Consider the following 25,060-nt stretch of genomic DNA (forward strand, 5'->3'; position numbering starts at 1 on the left):
CAATGATGAAATCGTCAACTAAGATAAACAGGGAATAGGGAGCTTAATTCGGTTTAATTTAATTTTATATTAATTCGGGCTGATTTAAAACTATTTGGTTTGGTTAGAAAATTTTATTCTAAAACCGAACCTAAAGCCGAATTGAACCGGGAAGTGGGAACTAAGCCGAACCGCTTTCTCTCACGTGGATCGAAGGCCTACGTGTCACCATTGCGGCCTATTAAGTGCGCCTGTTTCGTATGCGCCTCTTTTAGGGTTCCATCTCGCCTGCCTTCGGAGCGTTCGCGATCGAGATTGCGATCGTCAGCAGTGGCGGAGAGCCCCTCTTGAGTCCCCTCGCAGTCGGAATCGAAGCTTTATTGTGGATTCCCTGGCGAATTAGATGAGCTCGTCAGAATCCCCTTATGGAGTCCTCCCGACCGACATCGTCACACAGATCCTCGCGCGGCTGCCCGTCTATTCCCTCTTCCGATGCAGGTCCGTCTGCAAGCTGTGGAACCGATTGCCCTTTGAGAAGCACTTCGTCGACCTCTACTTCCGGATCGGTCCCAAAGACCCCATCTTGCTGTTGGAATTCCCCGAGTCCAGCGCCTTCCTCTCGGTCGACCGATTTCGAGGGGTATCGGCCTTCTCCCTTGGATTCTTGAACGATAAGGTCAAGATCAGGGCCTCCTGCAATGGCTTGCTGTGCTGCTCCAGCGTTCGGAATCGTGGCGTTTACTACGTCTGCAATCCGGTCACCCGAGAGTTCCGTGTGCTGCCGAGAGCGAGGGAGAGGCCCCTCACTCGGTGCCAACCGGAGTACGAGGCTACCCTCGTCGGCTTGGCGTTTGATCCCGTCTCTTGGAAGTTTAATGTTGTTCTTGCTGGATTCCATCGTTTTTTTGGTCACCGGCCTCATGGCGAGTTCGTCTCCCTGGTGTTCGATTCGGAAACCAATTCTTGGAGTCGATCGGTTTCGTTGATGCACGACGAGTTCACCCACATGAATCGCTGCCAAGTTGTGTTTTCTTGTGGCTTACTGCATTGGTTGACGCATAGCTGTTCTTATGTGCTTGCTTTTGATTTGAAAAGTGGAGTTTGGGGGAAAATCTTGCTGCCCGATGAAGTGCTGACGACAAGGTCTGGATCCAGGGTTTATCTTCTGGAGCTGGAAGGCTCGGTGTCGGTCGTTCAGATAACTGGGGTTTGGATGAGCATATGGGTTTTAAGAAATCATGACACTGAGCAATGGACTTTGGTTGATAGAGTGCATCTCCGGTGCATCAGTGCGTTTGCTGCAAGCATATTTCCTGTGAGCCAGTCGAGAGATGTTGCCTTCATGGCGACGCAGAAGAAGATTTTGATATACAACTTGAAGGGCAAGGTGTGGAAGGAGGTATATGGTGCAAATGGAACTGTGACATATCCACTGTGGTTTTCATCTTATGGTTTCAGGAGCACACTTTTTCCTTGTCATCTTTAAGGTTTGGAGTATTCTCAAAGTGGTTTACATGAGTTGTAATTTCCTTTTTATTCAACTGTATGTTATGTACATAAAAGAAAGACGAGTCCTAAAAGGTTTGATGTGTATAAATAATTGCTGAATTGTTTGTCTTTGTTGTGCATGTTTATCATCTTCCTAACAAATTTTAGCTCTACACGTTCTCCGGATAGTTCATGATGAGATTGGTTTTTCTACCGAATACTCAAATCAACCAACTTGCGAGGTCCATGCAGATTTTATAAATTTAGGATAACCATTATTTTAACAATCTGCTGTCATTTGGTGTTTGTTCATCAAATATTTTCCTGTGTTTCCAAGGATCATCTGACTTATATATATATATGTATATGTATATACATATATGTATATGTATATGTATATATATATATGTATATATATGTATATGTATATATATATATATATGTATATATAATAAGAAATTTATTTTTTTAAGAAATATGCCAACATATTGTTTATTCTTTATTTCTTCATATTGCATTTGTAAGCTCACCTGTGTTAATTATTTGTTTCTCACTCACGTATCTTGTTGTTTTGCCTATCAAGAACATTGGAGAAAATGATTTCGCTTGAATATGATGAATAATTAAAAGGCATTTCTGAGTTGTTTTTAGGTCTTTCCTGGTGCTAGAAGTATATAAGATCCTTATCGTGCATATAAAATTTGCGACTAGCACACAGCAAACTTTTATCTCTATTGTTGCAGTATCAACAAATGTCTCTTTCTTGAATTATTAACAAGTTTGAGCGTCTTTTGTTGTGTAATCAGCGACCAGATTATGCCATGCGTTTGGTCAATATTGAGTTTCTCTTACTAATCAACAAGTGATATGCATGACATATTATTGCCCAGAGATTGTCACACAAGGCATAGTCATCATCCATATGGTATTGCTCTTCGTCATTGATATTTAAGATTCTGTATAGCCATTATATTGACTTCGTCTTTTTCTTACATTGCTTGTGCTTCATAATGTATAAAAAGCTTGTGTTCATCGAAATGGATGTGTGCGGTTATAGGAATAGAATAAGGATTTCATTTGGCATAACTCTAAGAATGGATAAAATGAGCTCGATGTCTAAGATGATATAAATATGTTTGAATGAGACATCTATCTGTTGTTATATTGTGGTTCAATATAACTAAGTATTAGTGGTACAAGAAGTCAGACCTGAAAAGATCTTGTTATAAATTATAAATAAGCATAAAATATTCTTGATTTATTTAAGGATATTGCATTGTATAGAATTCAATAGTAGGAAATCATCCATGTAGCTGACCCCAATATTTAGGACATTATGACTTGGTAGTATACACTGCTTCTCTTGCATTCACAGATACTCTTACATTACCTTTCTAAGCATAGGTGAACATTTGGGCCCATGTAAATTTCAAACTATAAAGCATTTTGTGTTCAATTTTGCGAATTTTAAGTTCATGCACACTCGACTTGGGGCCATGCGGATGACTATTTTTAGTTCCATTTCTTAGGGATACAATTTGAATGTTCTGTTTTAAAATCTTTGCTAAGGGAATTTTTGTCTACAGACTGAAAAGATTGTTGAGTACATTTGAAGATAAACATAGGATTTTATATATTATTTTCAACCTTAGTAGTATGTATTAACCTATTAATCTTCTAGCTAGCGTAATTTTGGAAGGTTATACAAGCAAACTCGTCCGTTGGAAAATTTGAGAATTCCCAAATCTTCCCTAAACTCAGAATGGTTGGTATGTGGAATCTCCATATATGTTTGTTGTATTTTAATAATAACACCGATCTTTATGTACATCAGAATCTTCACAGTTTTCTCTAAGATTCTTCCTTCCACTTCTTCTAATTGTGGATGTTGGTTGAGTGCAAAATTCTTATATGCAGAATTATATCCGAGCTATGATGGAAAAACTTTATTATAAACAAAGCAACTTATCCAGTGGATATGATTCTTGCGAGGTTCATCTTCCTGAGCTATGATTTGTATAATTGTATTGTGTCGTGTGTGCTTCTGACCTGGGTTTTTCGGAAGAAGAATATGTGGGAGGAAAAGACTAGGAAGTTTGTGAAGGTGCAAGATGAAAATTAGTGAATTTGTTGAAACTACTACATATAGTTTGCTAAAAGCATTTTTAATAAAGCTTTATGATAAATTTCCTTTGCTTGATTAAATTTAGAATTTTCAGACAACCACCTCGGAATTTAAGAGCATTGTATCATTAACACTGCTACTCTTTCCATGTTTGCAGCCCTTTCTTCTTACTTTGATAATTACATAAATTACAGCAATAATGATGCATGATAAAGATTATCTTTATTGTAGTCAATAATTTTGCTAGGTTATCCACTCAGAAACAGATCCTCATGTTGTTTCAGGGAATAAAGGGTCCGTCCTGCTGATGTGACCGTGACAGTGGAAGAGTTCTTCGAGTGGTTGCAGAATGCAATGCAGTCCGGCATGTTTGAAGCCAACAGCCAACAGCATAGCAAATGAGAGCCCTTCTCCCAGAATTGGCAGTTGCTTCAAGAACAGCTTCTAACAAGAAGAAAGGTCCTATGAAACCCTGTAAAAAACATGACCACCTTATCCTATTAGCCATAACAACACTCCTAATCCTGCTTGAACAGATGATTACTTCGACCGGGTTGCGTCATCTGCAGTCACTGATGCTAAACTATGCTAGTGTGGAAATCCAATCCAGCAAGATTTAGACTTTATGCAAGTCTAGTGGTTGAAGATTTATACTTATGTTGTAAGGTACTGTTGAGAATCATTTTCTGGCTGTGCAACAAAGGATGTCAAAGTATCATGAGACACTTTTCAGTGTTAGACAGTATGCATGAAGTTGATCTGTGTCAGACTAATGAGTTGGCTTGTTTCTTTTTGAAGTATGTATTCAGAGCAAGTTGAAATGTATGGTCATTGGAGACTTTGCCTGTGGTGATGATGGAATAAGCAATGAAGTAATAGAGTGCAGTGAGACCAGCTGCAAACAAGTGTTTTTTGTTGTCAAAGAGCACAGAAATCCATCAAGATGCTAATGTTTTTTTGGTTTTGATTTCATGTACAAATAAATCCAAGCTATAGGTAGGTTTTCACTGAACTTGAATTTAAATACATGAGAAATGTAGCACTCCACTATGCATCAACAAATGCCAAATCATTAGAAGCACACTGTTTGGAATGCTGTCAAATCACTACAACCTTCTTGCGGTACTTATATATTAGTTTCTCGCGTTAAAGAATACTTGCAGCACTTAATTAAGCACCCGAGTAAAGAGAGAGAGAGAGAGAGAGAGAGTTGTCGGCATTCTCTGTGCATGATGTACATCATCACCGGCCCTTGTCATCTGCATCGACGACGCCTGCGGTGCCTGCGAGCATCAAGTACTTGTCTTTCCGGGTGAGGCTGGTGCAGTGGAAGCCCAGAAGCCGTCCGATCTCGCCTTGCAGATGGTTGGCCATCTGGTAGCTGCTGCAGACCTCACCGGCGATGGAGCCGGTGGGCACCCTCCCCATGAACTCCACCTCGTAGCACGGGAAGGGGTTCATGAGGAAGAACAAGGGGTCCAGGAACTTGAGCTTGTTGGTGCTGGTGCCGTAGAACATGGTGACCGAGGTCTCCGACGCCACCGGCGTGACCTCCCGGCTCACCTCCGTGAACAGTGGGCTGAACCGGAGCAGGTACGGCTCGCGGCACGTTGTCCCCTCGGGGCACACCACGACGAGTTCCCCTTCCTCGAGCAGCTGCTTCATCCTCCTCTTGTCCTCCTCCCTGTTCCTCGTCAGCCGGACGGTCCTGATGGGGGAGATCCACTCGCTGATGCGGCTGACGCTGTAGGTGGTGGCGGTGACGTTGCGGCGGAGGGCGGCGGCGATGACGAGGGGGTCGAGGAGGGTGCGGTGGTTGGTGATGTAGAGCCGGCTGCTCCTTGCCTCCTCCTCCTCCTCCTCCTTGCGGGGGGAAGGAGAGGAGGTGACGACCCGGTTGCGCATGCCAAGGAGGGCGAGCAAAGGGATGGAGAGAACGTAGGGGAGGAGGATGAAGCTGAGGGCGCGGGCGGAGGCGAGGAGGAAGCCGAGGGGAAGCCACACGAACATGCACAGTGCGGCGAGCGGGGTCGGCCTGAAGGCGATTCTGCCGTCGTGGAACACCAGCGGCTTCGGGTACTTGGAGCTTGGCAGCGGATGCCACCTTCTCTTCTCGGCTTCGCTCACCGAGTACACTTCCTGAGACCAAACCCCAAGTCATGAAACGAGCACGTTTGGCTCGAGCCATTTATCTTACTATAAATTGGGTCCTTTTTATCTTATATAATGTGTTGCTGTGGATAGCATAGATTTTGTTGACCGACCTCACAATGGGAGAAGAGACGTTGCTTGCGAAGAGAATTGGGATAGCTTCCGAATCCAACAGCCCCGCCTTTCCCCACCTTCTCATCTCCGAGCAGCTCCTCCAAAGCCAAGCTTGCCTTCGTCTCCTCCTCCTCCTCCACCATCAACCCGGTGTAGTACCCGCCGAACACCTTCAACTCCCTCCCCAACACCACCTCCACGTCCAAATACCCCTGCAGAAACTCTTCCACCATTACGGTTGGCATGGAGCTGACACACACCCTCCTCCCTCCTCTCCTCACCACCTCAAACCCTTCCAAACCAACCTCCTCCAGGAAGAACTTGGGCAGCACAGCTCTGCCAACCCTAAATTTGTCCTTCCTCAGTCCTAGGAAGCACACCATGACCATGACCCTCAGCCCCACCTCATGGCTCAGGCAAGAGATCAGAGGGCACAGAATCAAGAGAAGCAGCCCCCTCAATAGCCCTCCTGCCTCCAGTGCCACCAGCATGAAGTATGGGAACGTGGAGGATGTCCTGAGGAGCCCTCCCTCCATATCACAAACTATGGTTTTGCCGGACAGCTTTTCCGGCGGAGGATGCTTCTGTGTCCTCCCATAGCTTGCGTAGGAAGTCCTCAGCCTCCTTATCGAGAACTTGTAGATCAAGTAAAGGGACTTCAACAAGGACTTTGAATTCATCCTCTCTCTCTCTCTCTCTCTCTCTCTCTCTCTCTCTCTCTGTGCTGAAGCTATGTACTAGTAGTAGTCGTATGGATAAATATATATAAGAGTGAGCGAGAGAGAGAGAGAGATTGGCTGGTGAGGGAAAGTGACAAAAGATGAACACTCCCCGGAAGCAGTCTTCTCAGGGGCTTTGGCCAACGCAGCCTACGGTTGGAGCATAAGTACGCATCCGTCATTAGAGGGTGAAGGTGAACCGGCTCAACCTCTGTGTAGTTTGGCCATGGCCACGGATCCTGGAGGGACAACAAGAGCACAACCGGTGGCACCACAGAGGCCATACATTCGGTGGATCAATCGACTGCGACGGGGGCATTAACTAGCAACGCCCGCCAACCAATCCGAAGCCCTTTCAAGCACGCACAGATTGTGGTTGCTTGCCTCCATCGACAATTCAAGTTCATTCAATTGTCTTGTTCTTCTCTATCGAGCCATCCTCATCGACATGGAGGCCCCATGCAAGCGAATGTGAACCGGGCGGCACCGTCGTTCTTTCGATTCGCATTCCCATTCCCATTCGTTGATGCCAATCTTAGTCGTCAATCTAACGTGTAAAAGATGACCCAACTTGATCAGCCCTGAACTCGAAGAAAAGTATTCTCCCGGCTTTGGATCTCTGACTCGAGCGAGACAATACAGTGGAATTCCCACGAGATTAGAATCGAGAATGCGTCTTATGAAACGCTCCATACAATATAATAGAATATATTTACCGTAAAGATGATTAGGTTGGTCACATGTCGAATCTCGATTGATTGATTGATTGATTGATGAAAAATACATGTCATATCACCTTCAAGGATTACCACCACATATGAGTTGACAGTCGGATCACATAAAACCATTACATGCAAAAATATGACTATCTAGAAGAACACGTAGACCAAAAAATTAGGATCATTTTCTTCCGCATACCACAACTTTCAGAAAAAAAGGAGAAGGAAAACCTATCATTATGGACCAACCAGGACTTAATGTTTGATGCCTCTGTTTCTAAGAGTAGCTCCATTGTTGCAGTAGTCCATCATCAGCTACTGCTGATGGCCTCTGAGCTGATCTCAGAAAACTACAACCATCTGCCATCTTAAAACCCTCTCACATCATTCCGGACGGTAAGACTGACTTTACCCTAATTAATTACAAGGAAAAAGGATAGTCAATGTACTACTGCTCTCATTAATATGATCAACCGCGACTCCACTGCTCATAAATTCGATTGCTTGTTTCTCTCAGGAACATGTTTGGTTCTGTGGTATCTACATGATCAAACATCCATCAAAGCCTTGGGGGGGTGTGCACGACAACGAATGGTAGCGTGGCATGCCAAGCATCCTTTTCCAGCAGCGTTCCTTGTCCCCTGAAGTGGGCGACTCTACTCCACAAACAGATGTAGGAGAACATTTGAACCCTACAAATGTAATGCTAAAACGTGTGGGTGTATGAGGTCCTCAGCTTAAAAAACTCATATAATGGAACATGTACATTTGCTCATTTTGACTCTATATATATGTACATGAAAGAGACATGGAGTGGTCAACCATCCAATCAATCAATCTCATTGTCTGACCTTTCTCTTTCATGATTTAGATGTCACATCGTTTTTGTTATGCATCATTCTCAGACAATTAATCATACACCTATTAGGTTGTCGGATCGATGTAGTATGAAACGATTCCGGGGGATTGCTTGCGTCGTCACCGAGGAGACTTCTAATAGTTGGCGCATTAAGTGGAAAAGGTGCGAAGTTAATGCCTATAACGCCTCACCAGTTCGATCCTCCTAACAATTATCCGTCACGTTCACACAATTTAGTTGTACTTAGGCCTTTGTTTGTATGTTTGTGGTTGGGTAAGTCAATGCTGTAGCTGCATATGTTAGACACGCCAGCACCGAGCGAACACCATCCATCGTGTCATTCAACAGGGAGGTCGGCTCTATAAACGTAGACCACCGGAACACGGTTGGAACCTATAAACCGAATCGGAGGCGAACTGAATCGAAACCGGTCAACGGTTCCACGATTTCGAGTCTCCCAATTCGATTCCAAACCCATTGAAAAAGAAAAAGAAAATTAAAACACAAATAGGTTTCATAGTGTATATTAAAAGAAAATTAAAACCCAATGGGTTTGAATCTTAGCGGAACCATTATATATTATTTTATTAACAGTTTGAATTGAAACCGCTTCAAATCGGAATAGTTACTCTCGAAACCATGATCAGGTCTATATATAAGGATGCAATTCCAACTATGTCATACAACACCTAGCAATAACACAAGGTTACCTACTCAGGAAATGAAATTTCTCAAATATTTCCTACACGTGCAAGGAAAGCAACATTTCATCTATACATTAAATGAGCTAAATCAATAAAAAAAAATTGAAATTTCTCAAATATTTATATTCTATTGACACTCGATTATCACAAGGGATTGATTATATCTCATTCAAGTGGACCAAAAAGTATAAAAGAGATAAAGCAACAAAGGTTAGTTACTACAAAGGGTCCTAACATCATCAATGTCATTTCTTCACCCAGAGAGAACTAACTAGGTTGAACAAAGCATTGAACTTTTAGAACCTCTTCATTCCAAGAAGATCAAGAAGAAATCTACCATTGGACAAGGACCTATTGGTAAACAAAACAAATAGTTAACTTGCGTGTGTTGAGAAACCAATATACCTTCAACTGCATGTAAAGAATATATGATCTGATTTAATAGGCAGGTATCAATCACTTGTATCTGGGTAGCACCATGAATACCCCCAGTCAACGAAATGGCAAACCGAACTGATGTGACCGTCAGAGGTGGGTTCTCAGCAGTAAAGCACTGTATGTGAAGTGCCACGGATATTAAGCCAATTAATGGGTTTGGTTGGGCACAAGTTGGCCCTCCTGCCTGTAGTATCTCAGCAATAGTTCTAACGAAACATGTTGAGTTGCTTTGAAGGAGCCTTCCTTTCTTTCTCAGAAACATGTAAGCAACTACACCTACAAGCACCATTTTTGGCTGTAGATGAGTTGACTGTCTCGCCGCCCTATTGGCTCAATTATCCAATGAAAGGTGGGGTAAACCTATCACTTCATTACATAAATAATGTACAAGAACAAGAAACAAAAAGAAAGAAAAAGGAAAAGACAGGAGTAAAACAAAGAGAAAGAACACTTCAGCATTAAGAAATATGCAAAAGTAACTCTAGTTCGTTGGTAACTTTCAGTTTGGACAGACCAATAGAGTTAAAGAAACCTTTATGATTGTGTCCATTATTGAGTTGTGTTGTTCATAATTTTCTCACATTTATGTATATCTTAATGCTATTTTTACACAATGCATCATGATAAAATTTTGCTTATTTGTAAAATCTCGAGATTTTTACATTTTCACATTTATGTCACTCAGCAGCGTATTTGTTCATAAATTTTTGCTTATTTGCTAATTTTTTACATTTATGTCACTCAGCAGCCAGTGCTACTAAGGCACTTATGATATATTAAGCTAGAAACCTGTGAAAAATAATCCCCAAAAAACACCATAGGAAAAGGAATGGACTATGCACCTTTGATCTACATGACAAAGTCTGCATAGTGCAACTTAACCACACAAATTTGATTGCCAGCAAAACTAAACCTGACATCAAGGAGGGACAAGCATATGGAGGACTGATTGCTAATTGAATTTGTTGTTCCAACAAATCCTTTCAACTTTACTATGAAGCAGATTTCCAGAGAATAATTGACATATGGCAGAGAATTAGACACTGTATTCTGACACTGATCAGTATATCACCTGTATCAGTAGTAGGAAACAAGTATCATCACAACAGAACCATAATTATCAGAACTGGACATAAACATGGTTTCATCCGACTGAAAAAGCTGGGAACCGCATCCTCGGCTAAGAGCCAATCCCGTTCAGATATGGTGTTGTACATGAAACCAAAATATCAGCCCAGTCCAACCAGACCATGTTGGTTCCAAAATGCCACCAGAATAACTAGAACAAATAGTTTTCTTGATTATGAAGAAAAGTAATCTACATTTTTCAAGATTCCCCCTCAGCCAACCAATCTTTTACCTATTAAAGTCAGAGTTTAAATTATTCTACAATTTTTTTGTAAATTAAGCATACAATCTGATCGATTTATCCACCAGTCCGACCAATAACCCTAAGCTTGATGACTACTGCCAGGTCCAGTTCTAGTTATGATGACTACCAATAAGGTGTCATGACTACGTGATGATTAAGTTGGACCAACAATAGCAAATTGCGGTTGGTGGAAGTTGAAAAAATGATGGTTGACCAGAGAGGCCAAATGTATGCTTTGTTGACTAATTTAGCAGTTTAAAGAAAAATATACAACAACAGTTGGTGGAAGCAGCAATTTACAGCCAGAGTATGGCAAGTTTTGCCGGCATGGTTACATTTCTTACAATGATTCTTTTCAGTTCATTGATGATAATTAGGAAAGTGTTGCAGTAATTTGACAATCAAATCCAATTGAATTTATTGATCATGCATAAGATGTGAGGATGGCTAATAAACAGCAGTCAACAATTCTTCTAATTACATAAGCACACACTTGTTTTACCTTTGAAAGTTCTTACCAAGAACAGCCATGATGCCAATTGTTGCTGTCCAGACAAATGCTGCAGAGCTTGACAGACCAGAAGCTACATGGGAGTACTGCAAGTAATATTAACCCACTAGAGCACAGATACAACCATTGAAGACAACTATGACACTTCAGATAAAAGTTGACGAGGAATGGCACCTGCAGGAGTAAAACCACCAATAAGGCTGAATGGTAGACCGATATCTGCTAACTTTGACTTAGCAAGTTAATAAATCCCTTTGTACCTGCAAGATATATCTAGTCAAGGAATTGAACCAAGTCCTAAAGTAACATTGACAAAACCGAAGCATCACCTTGTAGTTTTATGAAGATTAAATATCGATGGTGCACAAAAACTGTAGCAAAGATTTGGATTGTGTTCACATGTGATGAAACAAATAATTGATGCCAGCTAAATCTCATCCAATAGACCATTCAACCAAAATGCAAGATGCAATTGACATCCAACATCTTAACATAACCATATTTGTACAAGCCTCATACCACCTATTTGGGACTGGTTGTGAATCCTAACAGTTGATTACATACGTGCAGAAATGTATCTGTGAATTTACAGCCTAGTATACTGTTCTATCGTTGGATATTTCCATCAAGTATCCTTTTATATCTGCTTGCAACATCAAATAGTGGTACAAGATTAGTGTCAACAAGAATACATGCAGGATCCTACACACCATTGCACTTATGCCAAGTTGTACAACAAAAATACAGGGTACCAAAACTGATGGATCATAATGCAAAACTGCAAGGACAACATAACAAGATGGCTTGCAAGTTCAAATAAAATGGCATCACCTTTGGATGGACCATGACGGACATGAATCAAGTTGAATAGATGGAAAGAATCGTAAACTGTTGACTGCTTCCTCCAATAGCAACCCACATATAAGACAACTTCCTATTAATATCCCAAAGTTCAGTTGCAATCAAGCAACCAAAGTGATCTTATCAAATTTACCTTTAAAGAAAAATTATTGACCCTTACTTGAACTCACAATATTTGCTACATGTTTTTGCATATCTGCAACAGCAATGTTCCACTCTTCCTTGAAGGGAAAAAAAAAAGATTTAACCATTAATGGTCAAGCATTGAAGTCAAACAGAAAGCATGCTGCAAGCAAAAGAAGAGGTGATGAGTTTCTCAATGTATAAGGGATGATTGGTCAGCCTCAAACAGAAAGCACACAATACCTTATCCTTGCAAAACAGTTGGTAAATACTAAATACTTCACTTGAATACAATCAGATACTTCACTTGCATACATTATCAATACGATGAAAATTTCCTATTATTTTTATTATATAACCTAGAAAATTAGTATGAAAAGCTGCACTAGAAAAACCATAGTCCAAGCAACTTAAAGCTTGGACCACATTTGCAAATATTAACCTCAAATATATCAAGGCCAGGAGCCAGCAAAGAAGATATAAGCAAAAGACAGCAAGAAAACTACTATTGAAAGATGATAATGCCACAAATATAGTGACAAGTGCAAGAATGGAGAGAAATATAGAAATAGGATTGATGATCTTACATTTCATTGGAGGAAGAAGGAAAATAATGAAACAGGAGAATGACAAATGTCTGGATCTCAGTTCTCATGCTAAGGCTATATTACCTTGACTCCTTTCATTCAGATAGACTGAAGCGAAAAATATGAAATTGCCCCCCATAAGGGAAGGTAGCAACAGGTTAAAAGAAATAATTTAACCAAAGGTGTAGAAGATACTAACATGATTGTCAATGATGATTACCCAAAGGCATGAACTCCCACCAAGAGAATTACCTAAGCTAAACAAAGTATCGGGACCTAGAACCTCTAAGAAAAGATAAAGACAACAAGGAACCACTAGGATGAGGCACTGTTGATAAGAAGTTTTAGAACATCATAGTAAATAAGCGAGACCTCCAAAGCTTCAAAACCAGCAGTCTATCCTATGACTAAGTTATAAGCAGTCTATCCTCAGACTAGGAATCCATTAAAGCAAATTCCTAGCATTCTAAGCAAAATTGACATCTTATGTCAGACAGGTACAAAATGCATGTTCTTCGGTTAAAATACATACTATCTTGGCAACTATTTATAGACTAAAAATCATGATTCGTCTTATCGGTCCGCACCGATGTACCGATCAGCTGTTGGTATGGCATGTACCGAGCTATACAAAGCTGTATCAAACATACCAACACATGGTACATGGGGGTATACCAATGTATCGCCCATACCAGTCCCCTATCGGACTAGTATATACCGCCCATATCGAACGGTACACCATGGTACGATGAACCTTGCTAAAAATAACATGATAGTTTTTTCTATAAGCAAAGTTGTCCATTCCAGAATTCAGGATTCTCAATCTGCAATAATATCAGTCTTTCCAACATTGTCAGAGAGGCAAGTCATTACATCTAAACCTGCATATTGGTTTTTCTAAGTTTAACCAGAACAGAGATAAATTCACAAGAGAAACAGATTGCTTAAATACATGGCAAAGTCAACCATTGATGCCTTCAGATATATTCTTCAAATCTGACAAAACAAGCATACTCTCAATTTTGTTAAGAAGCAAATCATGAACCATGAAAGCTATATGCAGCTTTATTTTGATACTCATCTGGATGATGCAATAAACCAAAGATATTTGTGATGATGGGATTGAAGGCAAACAATCAATTCAAGAGGAGAATTCAGTGCACAAAGCACGTTGATGAGTGAGATCAATTTTTTAGTGCATACAAAACAACCAAAATATGTTGATATAAGTTCCAAATACATGTTCAATCTTACCAAGATGGCCATTGATTTTTTCCAAAATATGTTGAAAAGTATACCTATAGCCTATAGCAATGGACAAAATGATTAGAACTACTGGTTTCTTACTCTGCAGATGTGCTGCTTATAAAAGCCACACTCACTCAAGTATTTGTGCAGAGCATACCCCAATCATCTTGAGCAGGATACATATACGAGAGAGAATTTCTTCAAAGGGTGCTACAGAACCCATCCAAAAAACTGTAAAAGAAAAACTGAAGAACAGCTCCCTTAGCTCCTGGAAGCAACACATCCAACACAAATGCATGCATCCAACACAAATCCATGGTCAACATTTTTCTTAAACTGATTCTGAGGGGAGTCGCATACTGCAACACAAATCATCCATCAGCTATCACAAAGAATAACAAAAAATTTCATAGTTATCAGTATTTTAGACCACAAATAAACATCAAGTGAAATACACTATTGTTTTTTAGGCCAAATTTCAATTAAGTGCCTAATGTCATTTTGTTTCCAAAGGAATTCCTAAATTCAATTTATGTTTTCAAACAAATCCTGCCATACATGTACTCAAAGACCTTGACGGAAAGCTAATCTGGTTGTGCGATAGGATTATACTTGCCAACCCTGATGAAAACATCTGTGTGAAACATTTTCAACAGACCCTATATGATGAAAACACTGATGAAATAAAAGGGCACATCACAATTGCCCTTATATGTAAACTGTGAACTACTATGGGTATATTGTAACTACATCAGCTTTCTGTCAAGGTCTATGGATGAAAGTTGACTGATGGACTGAATTAAAACATCAACTGAAATTTAACGAATCAGTTGAGAATAAACTGATGACTTAGCTAGGTGCCAACTTCATCCCCGGAAACTGCAACTCCTGATGTCTTTCGGATAGGTACCACACCAACTGATGTTTTGTATGAACTGTGAACTGTCTATGATTTAATACTGCTTCCATAAAAATATCAGGAATTAATTGAAGTTTAAAAGCCCAATTGAAATTTGCTCCAAAGTTCAAGGATCAGTAGTGTAGGTTACCTACATATCCGTAAAATACAATACTATTCTCTCTTAGGTACTAAATACATCCCACCTAGCATTACTTATAAACCCAACAAACCAATAAAAAATCTCCAAACACAAAGATATCAAAATTTTTGAAGGCAAACCATGAACAAAGAAAAGAGATGTTACAAGTTGACCAATTTTATCCTTATCAATGACATTGCTTGATAAACTTGAATATGGGGTTCTCCTATAAACTCTTACAACCTCATAGCCCTGAGGTTTTGGTCATGTTACAAAGGAAATGCTCCTATGAGTTTTTCTTGTAGCATTAAAATCCAAATTCCTGTTCAGTTCTCTTAGATATATACAGAAATTCATTCTGTTGACCATTCCTAAATTTACACTATTGACTAACTTTACAAAATAATCACCAAACATCGCCTGATCATAGATTGTGTAAGTATGCATTTCACGGCGTGGCAAAGACAAATAATGTCCCAGAAGTTTTAATACACGTTACTTGCTTTGCTGTAAGCAATCCAGGAGTCAACCCTAGAATGAAAATGAATGTGTATGTGTGTGTCATATGAACTTGTATATTTCAGCTAATCCATATAGGTCATATAGATACTAACATTGGATGTAAGTATAAACAAGAACAAAGAATAGAAGCATATAATCTATAAAAAATTAGAGAAAGAAAATTCCTGTCGTAGTACCATAATTTCTTCAGGAAGGAGGAAGCCATAAATCAACAACATGTAGGTTCAAACTATGTACAAAGTAAAAGGTCAAATGCCCATGAGATAGCCGAGGGTAAAGTGCTTATGATGCCATGTCACCGGTGTTTACCTCAAGAAATGGTCTAAATACCAGGTGTACCACTAACTATGACCCAATATTTACGAATTAGATGAAGGACCAACACATGGGCCAGGCGACCTCCATATCATTTTGCATTTCTCTACAATATTATGTTTTGCTATTCTAAGTGGTTATTTTAAACTACCTGTCGGCAGTTGTTGGCTCTCAACAAGTTCAAGATGGTAAAATAATTAAAAAACAACAGGGACGACACCATCACCGCTGCCACAACCTCCACCTCCTCTCTTTTTCCTGCACTTCACCTCCACCCACATCGTCATAGCCTTGGATCCACATCCTGCCATCGCCAGTGCTACCTCCTCTTTGTGTGGTCATCACTGACAAGGTTTAAAAGGCTGCCAAGAACAATATGAATGGAGCAGTAAGTACTAGTCCAATAGAGAATCGGATCATGACCAGCCCATTTCAAGCGATGCAGGCCAGTTCAAGAGTTTTTTAATTAAAAAGCCACCTTCTCTCAATCACTACACCAAACTCTGCGTCCCTTGCTCATGCCTGCACCTGTGCCCTAGGCCACCCTTCGCCAACCCATGGTATGCAATTTTGAATGGTACCACCCGGTATGAGCGGTACATACCGGTCCGACGGTGTACCGATACGTGGACCGCTATAGTGCTACAGTAGAGAGAAAGAAATATTTAAAATTAGGTATACCGCTCGGTACACAGTACCGTACCGTACCAAGCCAACCTCGAAACATCGGTATGGTACGGTATTACATACCTTGCGCCAACCCATAGGTCAACACTCCTACAGATCCTCTTCGTCTTCTTATTCCTCTCTTACTCTCCTCCTCTTTCGCCTCCTCCCCCTTTGGTGGTAGCATGTATCTGTGTACCATGTGCTAGTACATCAATAGGAACAAGACCCATACCAGTTTGGCCAATGACCAGTATGGATCCAATACTAGATATTTTAAACCATGGTCACTGTCACCCCCTTCAACGGCATGCACAGCCATCTTCTCAGCTTCCTCCAACCTTCTCCTCTCGTCCTCTCTTCTCTCCTTCATTCTCTTTGATCCGTGCCAGCCAATAAGGGACCATACCATGCATCAGCATGCCCCCATACCAGGACTGACTGGACAAGGGTCACAGATCTGAACTTGAAACCTTAACCTCAAGTAGTGATTTCTTTGATCACCTGATATGAAGCATGTACACAATGACATGATATAGACGAGCCAACACATCAAAACTAGTAAAAGACATGACAAAGCATGGACATAGCCATTAACACAGATTTTACATGTTATATTTTTTTACACAAGTTAAACAAAATCAATGATATACAAAATTTATAGAAGGCACAACAACAATTTATATGGTTTATCAAATTTCACCAAAAAAAATTCCAATGTGTATATGAAACATTGTAGTAAGTACACATCCTAGTCTATGAACATTTTATTGTGTTGAAGACTTTTATAGATTGATATAAACATCCTACATACATGCAAAACATAAAGAAAATATGAGTTACACAAGAGTCCTAATATGTTTTGAAGTATTTGAAGCATGTCGAGAGGTGTCTGACAAGTCTCAGAATGGCATAGCAAGTATTTTGAATTGTTCATGCTTCATAGATCACCTACAAACTAGTTGGTCGCACTCTATTATATACTGCACAAACACTAAATCTAACTATGAATCAAGATAGCACAGTTGGTTCAATAAATATCAAACAGACAAGAAAATAAAAGGTCTACATCTAGGACAATTTGTTTAACATCATCAATGTGAAACTACAGCTTTTTATATCACAAAAAAATAAAAAACAGCTGCCCCACAATGTGTAACATATCAAAGCTCAAGTGTTTAATTACTAGAGAAATAATGTAACTATTTAATGCATTTCAAATCATACAAACACAAAACTCAGCTCTGCACCAGTTCAGGTTAAGATAGGATTCCTTGCAAAGTAGTGTTATTCCACCTTGCAAAGTAGTGTTATTCCTTTTCCTTTGCCCACAAAGGATAGGATTCCTACCACATTTAGAAAATCAGGAAAAAAATCAGGAAATATAGAAAATTGATATTGGTTTCTGTTTCCTGTAAATCATAAAATGCTCAAGAGTGTTCAACAATCACAAAGAAAAGAACTCTTTCTTCAAGCCCTTTTAGCTAAGAAGGATAAAACAAAAAAGTACAATCGCATACTCAGCAAGTCTATCAATTTGCCCACAAGACACTTTTGGTAGCACACAGTAAATTCACATTCGCTTTAACTCAAAGGAAACTGAACTTCAATTTTTCTAGTAAAGGAAAGCGGCTAAACATGAAGTCCAAACTCAGGAAACTATAGGAACTTGTTAAGGCCTATCCATGTCGAATGCCAAAATGGGAAAGATTTACAAAAACAGTCTACAGTTGTCAATTTACAAATTACAGACCCTCAAAGTGTGGTAGTATATTAAAAGAGCCCAACAGTTAAATCTTAGATTTTACAGATATACTCTGCAAACTGATGTTCATCAATAAGAATCTATCTTAGTTCACCGAAGTATCTGCATCTAAGAAAATAACAGAATCACAGGCATAAGGACAAGTCAAAGCATGCACTTGGTGAAATAGCAGTAAACCTCTAGTTGCACTGCATGTGAGACCATGTGAAGAGTACTTCAACAGGCACTTGAAAAAGGCATACAACAATCTAAGCTCATCTTGCAGCAAACTCAAAACCATCGAAACAAATCCCACTTGTTTCTAATGTATTATGCTGCATAGCATCATCGACATTCACATCTTGTGTTTGTTTGGTCCAAGGAGCACCATGAAACATATTCTCCATTTCAGCAATGAATCGGTCAAGCCCATGTTCAAGAATTTCAAGGGATTCTTTTGACAGTGCACTTTTTACCGCAACAGATACTGCTTTATGACAAATGCGACTGTATCGTGAGATCAATGACTCTTGGGCACTGGAATCAGCTGCCAAATGAGGTCCACAGTATAATGTCCCATCTTTTGCATACTTTGTCCATCTCTTCAAAATGTACTGAGGAGGGAGATAGAGAATGTTATTATTGTTAAGAACTTTTAATGCATGCATACACAAGATGCCCATTGATTCAAATTTTTTACAGCTACATTTAATTGTAATATTGGATGGATTAAACTCAACAAGCCCAGTGCATTTTTGAGGAATAGAAACTCTAAAAGTATAAACTGTCCCATCCATAGCAATAGTTTCACATAGGCAAGCAAGTTGGCTCTTGTACTCGTATTCAAAATCCACATATATTGTCCTTGTATATGATTCTGCTGCTTCAGCTAGAACAGGTATATCAACCAACAAAACAGGTTTAGTTTGCCTAGATTCATAATCTTCAAAAAGTTCCTTTTCACGTAGTTGAACTAATGCCTTGAAATATTGTGCAATAAATTTGGGCAGAGGCAGTTTCCTGTAGAAATGAATCTTGAAGAGATTGTCCATGCCTTCAGCCCATTGTTTTGTTGTCATAGTAGCACAAAATGAATTAAGGTAAGCAAGAGCCCATTTTTCTGTGGCTGCATATAGGTCCTTCAACCATGCACTATTTCCAAGACAATGTTTAGAAATCAAGCTATCCCATAATTTACATAAAATTTCTTCAGAACTACTTCCAAATATGCAATCCTCAAAATCTTTTTGGAAGTTGGATTCACGGTTGGACACACCATGAAAATGCTTTGGAACATTTTGAAGTATGTGCCATAAACAAAGTCGATGGCATGTATCAGGAAAAATCATAGTAATCGCTTTTGACATTTCAGCACAGCGATCTGTAAAGATTGTCTTTGGCTGTCTACCAGACATAGCGGCCATAAAAGTTCTAAATAACCAAATGAATGATTCTATAGATTCATCCAACAGCAATGCAGCACCAAATATAACAATTTGCTTATGATGATTTACGCCAATAAATGGTGCAAATGGTATGTCAAACCTGCTCGTTCGATAGGTTGTGTCAAACAAGACTGAATCACCAAAGTAGGCATAATCATTTATTGACCGTGCATCCGCCCAAAAGAAGTTGGTCATGCGTTCCTTTTCATCTATTTGTACAGCATAAAAAAATGACGGATCTTCAGACTGTTTATTTTTCAGAATATCTAAAAGGAACTGTGCATCTCCCTTTTCAAGATCCCGCAGCCTTGTAGCACTCAAACAGCTGTTTTGGTTCTTCACAAGCAATTCTCCATCTCCCATACTCTGTACCTCCTCTGACTGAGAATCATACATCAGAGAAGGTTTTACCCCATAATAGTAATCTGCTTCAGTAAAGATTGCACGTTCAACAGGCAATTTCTTTCTATGTGACCGCAACATGTGAATCTTATTTGGGCTTGCAAGCAGATGATTGTGCTCTTCAATGAGCTTATTTACTACCCATACATTGCTACGATTCACTTTGAACTCAATACGAGCCAAACATTTTGTTCTCTCCAGTGGACGTGGTTTCTTAGTCACATGAGTGCGATGCTCTTGACGAGTACCTTCATTGCTACAGACATAGTGCCTATCTCGTATGCTATTATCTCTTCTTCGGGAAAGATGCCCCTTGCGCACACTGAATCCCTTTTTCTTGGCATATGAATTATAGAATTCATATGCTTCCTCTTCCGAATGAAAAACCATACCAACCTTAGGTTCTAACTGTAAAATTTCAGTTGCCTCAGGAGCAACAGTCACTAATTCATCCACATTGCCAGTATTTAAAGATCCATCCAAACAAGTTATACTTCCTGATGCATCTCTGTCATCAACATTTCCCACTGAACTATCGATGTTACTGGAAATTTCCACTGCTCCAACAAGGCCATTGTCATTTTCTACTAGTCCACTAGTCATAGTGGCTTTTCTCATTGATCCATCCATTTCATTGGTACCTTCTCCAGACACATCAGCAGCCACAGCCACACTTCCTTCTAGTGATATATTTATGGCCTTGGTGCTCCCAACAGATGCATCCACTGTTTTGATATTTTCTAGGGGCCCATCCATGGTGGTTTAATTTTCTACAGTTCCACCAGTATAAGACTCATTAATAGTTGACTATGCCTTCAAGAAAGAATACTCATCATAACAATATACCTTCAAAGCAGGTGTTCTGTCTACAACTTCTTCAACTTTATCTTTGCCGTAGATGTGTCCCTTATGACTCCCAGGGAAAAATAGCAACCCTTGTCTGAAATTGTATCAGTAGAAAGCAAGCAAAGGTCAGTGATATAATTAAGAACTCAAATTAAGCAGCTAAAGGAAACAAGTTGGTACGGTAACTGTAGCCAAAGGCTTGAAAGTTGCAGCGTTTTTGTAGGTCACTTAATTAGCAAAACAAGCATTAATAAAAATCATATTTATGGCAAAGGCAATGTGATTTGAAGAATCATCAAATGATTTTCTGTAAAATCACATATAAAAATAAATCTACAAAAAAATTAGGCAAACAAAAGGTAGAAAAGTTGTTGAACATTCACAACAACAACTAACAATTTAACAGCAGAGCAATTCTGTCAAAATCAAGGTCATATTTTCGTGTGTCGGTAATGTACCAATCACGTCTCGAACCAGTACTGTATCTGTCCATACCAGTGTACTGTACCAGTTCTGAGTTTCAAAAAAAAAAAGTTTTTAAAGTTGAAAAAAATAAGCATCCAGTACAGAGCCTATACACCCCATACCAGGTGGAACTGACTCTATAACAAGCGTACCAGATAGTATCGCCTGATATAAGTCTAGTATGGACATAATGACCAGTTTGCCTTGGTTAACCTATCAGACTGATGAATATCATATGCACCAAACCGTACTAAATGTATTGTGAATCTTGGTCAAAAGCAAGGTTTGTTGTACTGATACATACCGCTCGGTACAGGCGATACATACTAGTCCGATAGGGTACCGGTACGTGGACCGCCATCTACCGAGCAGTATCGGTCACTTGACCCCGTATCAGGCAGTACGGGGTCTGTACTAGGCGGTAACGATCGAAATCCGAACGTTACCGACATGTACCGATCAATATGCTTGGATTTTGATCATTACTGACCTATACCGGGTGGTAACAATCGAAATTTGATTGTTACCAGTCAAGGGCTGAAATTGCCCTATTTTAAATGGTTAATTTAATCGTTTGAGACTTAGAAATGGGTTTTTAAATCCTTTTCTCTCTCCAATTTCAACTTATTTCACTCTCTTAAACTCTTTTTCACTCACATCTCTCTTATTTTCACATTTTCATTCTCTTAAATTCAACAAAGCTATAATTTGTGGATTGGATCAAATTTAGGAAGCTAATTTATGAGGTTTAAGAGGAAGAACACTCTAACCAAGAGGTATGCGTTCTCTTTCTAGAGGAAGAACACTCTAATTTGTGGATTGAATCATCGTATTCACAACCGTCGTATTATGGAGAATCTTACGGCCAACAACAGTACGGTGACAGTTGGCCATACTTCTTCGAACAATAGTACGATAATCGATTTTACGATACGAAGTAACAGATCAATAGCGAAAGTAGAAATTCTGACATTCTCTATGCTCCACACTAACACATGCCACATTTATCCTTGCCTCAAGAGCCGCCTCGGACACATGTGGTTCACGACGATCAGACTACGACCATCACCACATTGATGCACCAATGACATACGGTTTATCAGTACACCATATCGTGAGATCAATTTCAAAATTAAGTCCGACAAACATATCATATTGATATACAGATACATAGGATCGAGGATCCCGATCCACCACCCGTGGAGTCCCGTCGTTCTTTTTGGTGGTAGAACCAAGTATATCTATCGATTGATTACTTAAATTCATTTGAATATTGAAGTTTAAGTTGTATAAAAAATACCACAAAACTACTCAAAGCTTGAAAAAGATATGTGACACTATTCTTTCCTAATTTACATTATTTTGTTAAAATTACACTAAATTTATATTTATTTTTAACTTAAAAATCTTAATCTAACTTTTTTTTTCTATTTTTAGGTTTTTTTAGAGGTTTTTTTTATGATTTTGAGCGTACCGACGGGTACCATCAGTTAAGACAAGGAGGGTGGTATCATAGTAGGTAAGACATGATGTCCTACATTCAAGTGGAGATGCTAACCCCACTCAGCAATGTAAAAGAGAGTGCACACATTCATTTCTTATCCAGGAGCATCATATTAACCAACTTATAGGTTCTTATGTCTGTACCTAAAAATATATGTATATAATGACAATTATGTACATTCAAAGGCAATTAGCAAGCACAGATGGTTGCAGATATTGATATTTGAAACATACTAAAACAAAAAACATATGTATCATGATAACGAACACCACTTTCCAAGTCAGAACAAAAAGTCAAAAGTTAACAAGTTCAGAGTCCATGTTCACAACTGATCAATTTGGCTCGATGTCAATTTGTGGCATGAGACAACACACCATTCATTTCATGATAGAACCTTCCCATACTTCAGAGAACACAGAAATTAAGTTCAGGCACTCCACAAAGAGTTCATGACAATCCATATCAACACATTTGATACAAATAAAACCTGTTCACAATTTATGGTTACACAATATATGCATTTTGTTCAACAACCATCACATATTAAATTGTGTCCTGTTCCTGGACAATCCAGATCAATTTATCAGACATGCATAACCTTGTTCCTAGATCACAACAATCCATCAGAAAATTTGACACAATCAGAACTTGCTAATGGTTGAAAATAATCCAAATTCCATAAAAAACATTGGACACATATCATGAAAAAAACCAGTAACTTGAGCGATTGAAAAACATTTATGATCCAACAAGATGCATGTACATCATACAGCAACCACCATGGTTTAAGAACGAGAATTGAAAAGATATATATAATGAGACTCCAATATAACACGACATTTATGAAAAAGTTCAGCACAAAAAATAATTGATATAGTCAGAAAAAGGAATCTATGTTTCAAAATGATGCAATACGTAAGGCATCATCTAAACAAAAATTAGCTGATCAAGACTAAGACAAGATGTTGATAATTTAACCACAATTCAAAAGCAGAAAAAAATATTTGGCGTCGCATGTATCATACAAAGTAACCATATATATAATCACTAATTCTGCACGAAGAAGATGTTTAGAACAATCATGCGGCAATTACACAACGTGAAAGAAACTTGGTTTTGGTATCAATAGATCGTCGTCACGATTTAAAACCAATCATCAATAACTAAAGCATGATTTCAGCACCGAAATTGTGCATCCCACACAAAACCTAAAACTCACTTCAGAATAACAATCACTAAATTTATCAAAATTATAAATAGCACGAGGCCAGGGACGAGGAAGGGTTTCAGGAAACGGCTGCAATAGGTCGGGGAAGCGGAATGCTTCGGGGAACGGCTGCAAGAGGCGCGAGAGGAGTAAGGGTTTCGGGAGACGGCTGCTAGAGGTCGGGTTAGAGGAGGGGTTTCGGGTGACTTCTTGCAGCAGGTGGCAATTGAAAGATACCGAAACGAGAAAGCGTTTCCAGGAGCTTCGCACAGGTCGCAGAGCAGCGGAGACGAGAAGGGAGAGGGGGAATGGAGGGAGGAGGGAGAGGAAAAGAGAGAGCTAGAGAGAAGAGGGAGAATACCTCGCTTGGTGCGGGATGGCGATGTCACGGTCGGCTTCTTGGAAGACGGTTCGGTTAAATACCCGTTAGGGCCGGAATCGGACTGCGGCCTACCCACTGCTCAAATCGGATCTGGGTTGGACCGCTACGACCCAATTCCGGCGGCTCACCCACAACCGGATCCGAGTGAAATCGGACTGCTACGACGCGATGCCCGCGGCCCAGCCACTTTCCTCGAACCGGATCCGGTTACAGAACCTATCTTGTTAGAACCGAATCAGGTTCCAGAACCGACGGTTCCGATTTTGTCAAATTTAGAACCTTTCAGATTTGTTTCGAATCGGAGCCATCCATTTAATTTTTTGCTTTTTTCCCAAAATATTCCTTCGATTATCAGTTTATTAACTTGTTAAAAATGATAAATTCATTATTTGGAAGGCATTTGATCATTTAGATTTTTCTTTTATTTTTCTATCCATGTGGAAAGAATAAAAATTATTTAGCGTATATCGGTTGTGCGCCTCGGATCTGATTTCAAATGATGTTTGCAGCTGCAAGACAGATCA

The 25,060-nt window shown here is 39.6% G+C and overlaps 3 protein-coding genes across 20 annotated transcripts; 1 reads left to right on the top strand and 2 right to left on the bottom strand.

Moving 5' to 3' along the window:
- The first annotated feature begins 265 nt into the window (after positions 1–265).
- LOC103993698 (F-box protein At5g49610) lies at positions 266–4,430 on the top strand. Of its 2 annotated transcripts, XR_010498880.1 has the most exons (3): positions 266–1,466; positions 2,274–2,392; positions 3,877–4,430. XR_010498880.1 is itself a non-coding variant. In XM_009413862.3 (2 exons), the coding sequence occupies exon 1, from the start codon at positions 383–385 to the stop codon at positions 1,463–1,465; it is 1,083 nt and encodes a 360-aa protein (XP_009412137.1). In that variant the 5' UTR covers positions 266–382; the 3' UTR covers position 1,466; positions 3,877–4,430. The 2 variants fall into 2 exon arrangements, 1 of the variants encoding a protein (XP_009412137.1); XM_009413862.3 differs by lacking the exon at positions 2,274–2,392.
- Positions 4,431–4,572: 142 nt separating this feature from the next.
- LOC135645805 (probable glycerol-3-phosphate acyltransferase 3) lies at positions 4,573–6,673 on the bottom strand. The gene is made up of 2 exons (XM_065164569.1): positions 5,857–6,673; positions 4,573–5,731 (listed from the first exon to the last, which is right to left on the bottom strand). Exons 1-2 carry the CDS (start codon positions 6,535–6,537, stop codon positions 4,835–4,837), a joined length of 1,578 nt encoding a protein of 525 aa, XP_065020641.1. The 5' UTR covers positions 6,538–6,673; the 3' UTR covers positions 4,573–4,834.
- Positions 6,674–11,058: 4,385 nt separating this feature from the next.
- Positions 11,059–24,547, bottom strand: LOC135645506 (protein FAR1-RELATED SEQUENCE 5-like). 17 transcript variants are annotated; one of them, XM_065163949.1, is made up of 8 exons: positions 24,516–24,534; positions 20,979–21,072; positions 18,484–20,902; positions 14,098–14,357; positions 12,201–12,326; positions 12,011–12,113; positions 11,354–11,439; positions 11,059–11,265 (listed from the first exon to the last, which is right to left on the bottom strand). In XM_065163949.1, the coding sequence occupies exon 3, from the start codon at positions 20,886–20,888 to the stop codon at positions 18,561–18,563; it is 2,328 nt and encodes a 775-aa protein (XP_065020021.1). In that variant the 5' UTR covers positions 20,889–20,902; positions 20,979–21,072; positions 24,516–24,534; the 3' UTR covers positions 11,059–11,265; positions 11,354–11,439; positions 12,011–12,113; positions 12,201–12,326; positions 14,098–14,357; positions 18,484–18,560. The 17 variants fall into 17 exon arrangements, with proteins under 17 accessions (XP_065020021.1, XP_065020020.1, XP_065020022.1 ...); XM_065163948.1 differs by lacking the exon at positions 24,516–24,534 and adding an exon at positions 24,167–24,496; XM_065163950.1 differs by lacking the exon at positions 24,516–24,534 and adding an exon at positions 24,392–24,410.
- Between the last annotated feature and the right edge of the window lie 513 nt (positions 24,548–25,060).

The sequence above is a fragment of the Musa acuminata genome, chromosome BXJ3-8 (assembly GCF_036884655.1).
Source record: "Musa acuminata AAA Group cultivar baxijiao chromosome BXJ3-8, Cavendish_Baxijiao_AAA, whole genome shotgun sequence".
Lineage (NCBI taxonomy): Eukaryota > Viridiplantae > Streptophyta > Magnoliopsida > Zingiberales > Musaceae > Musa > Musa acuminata.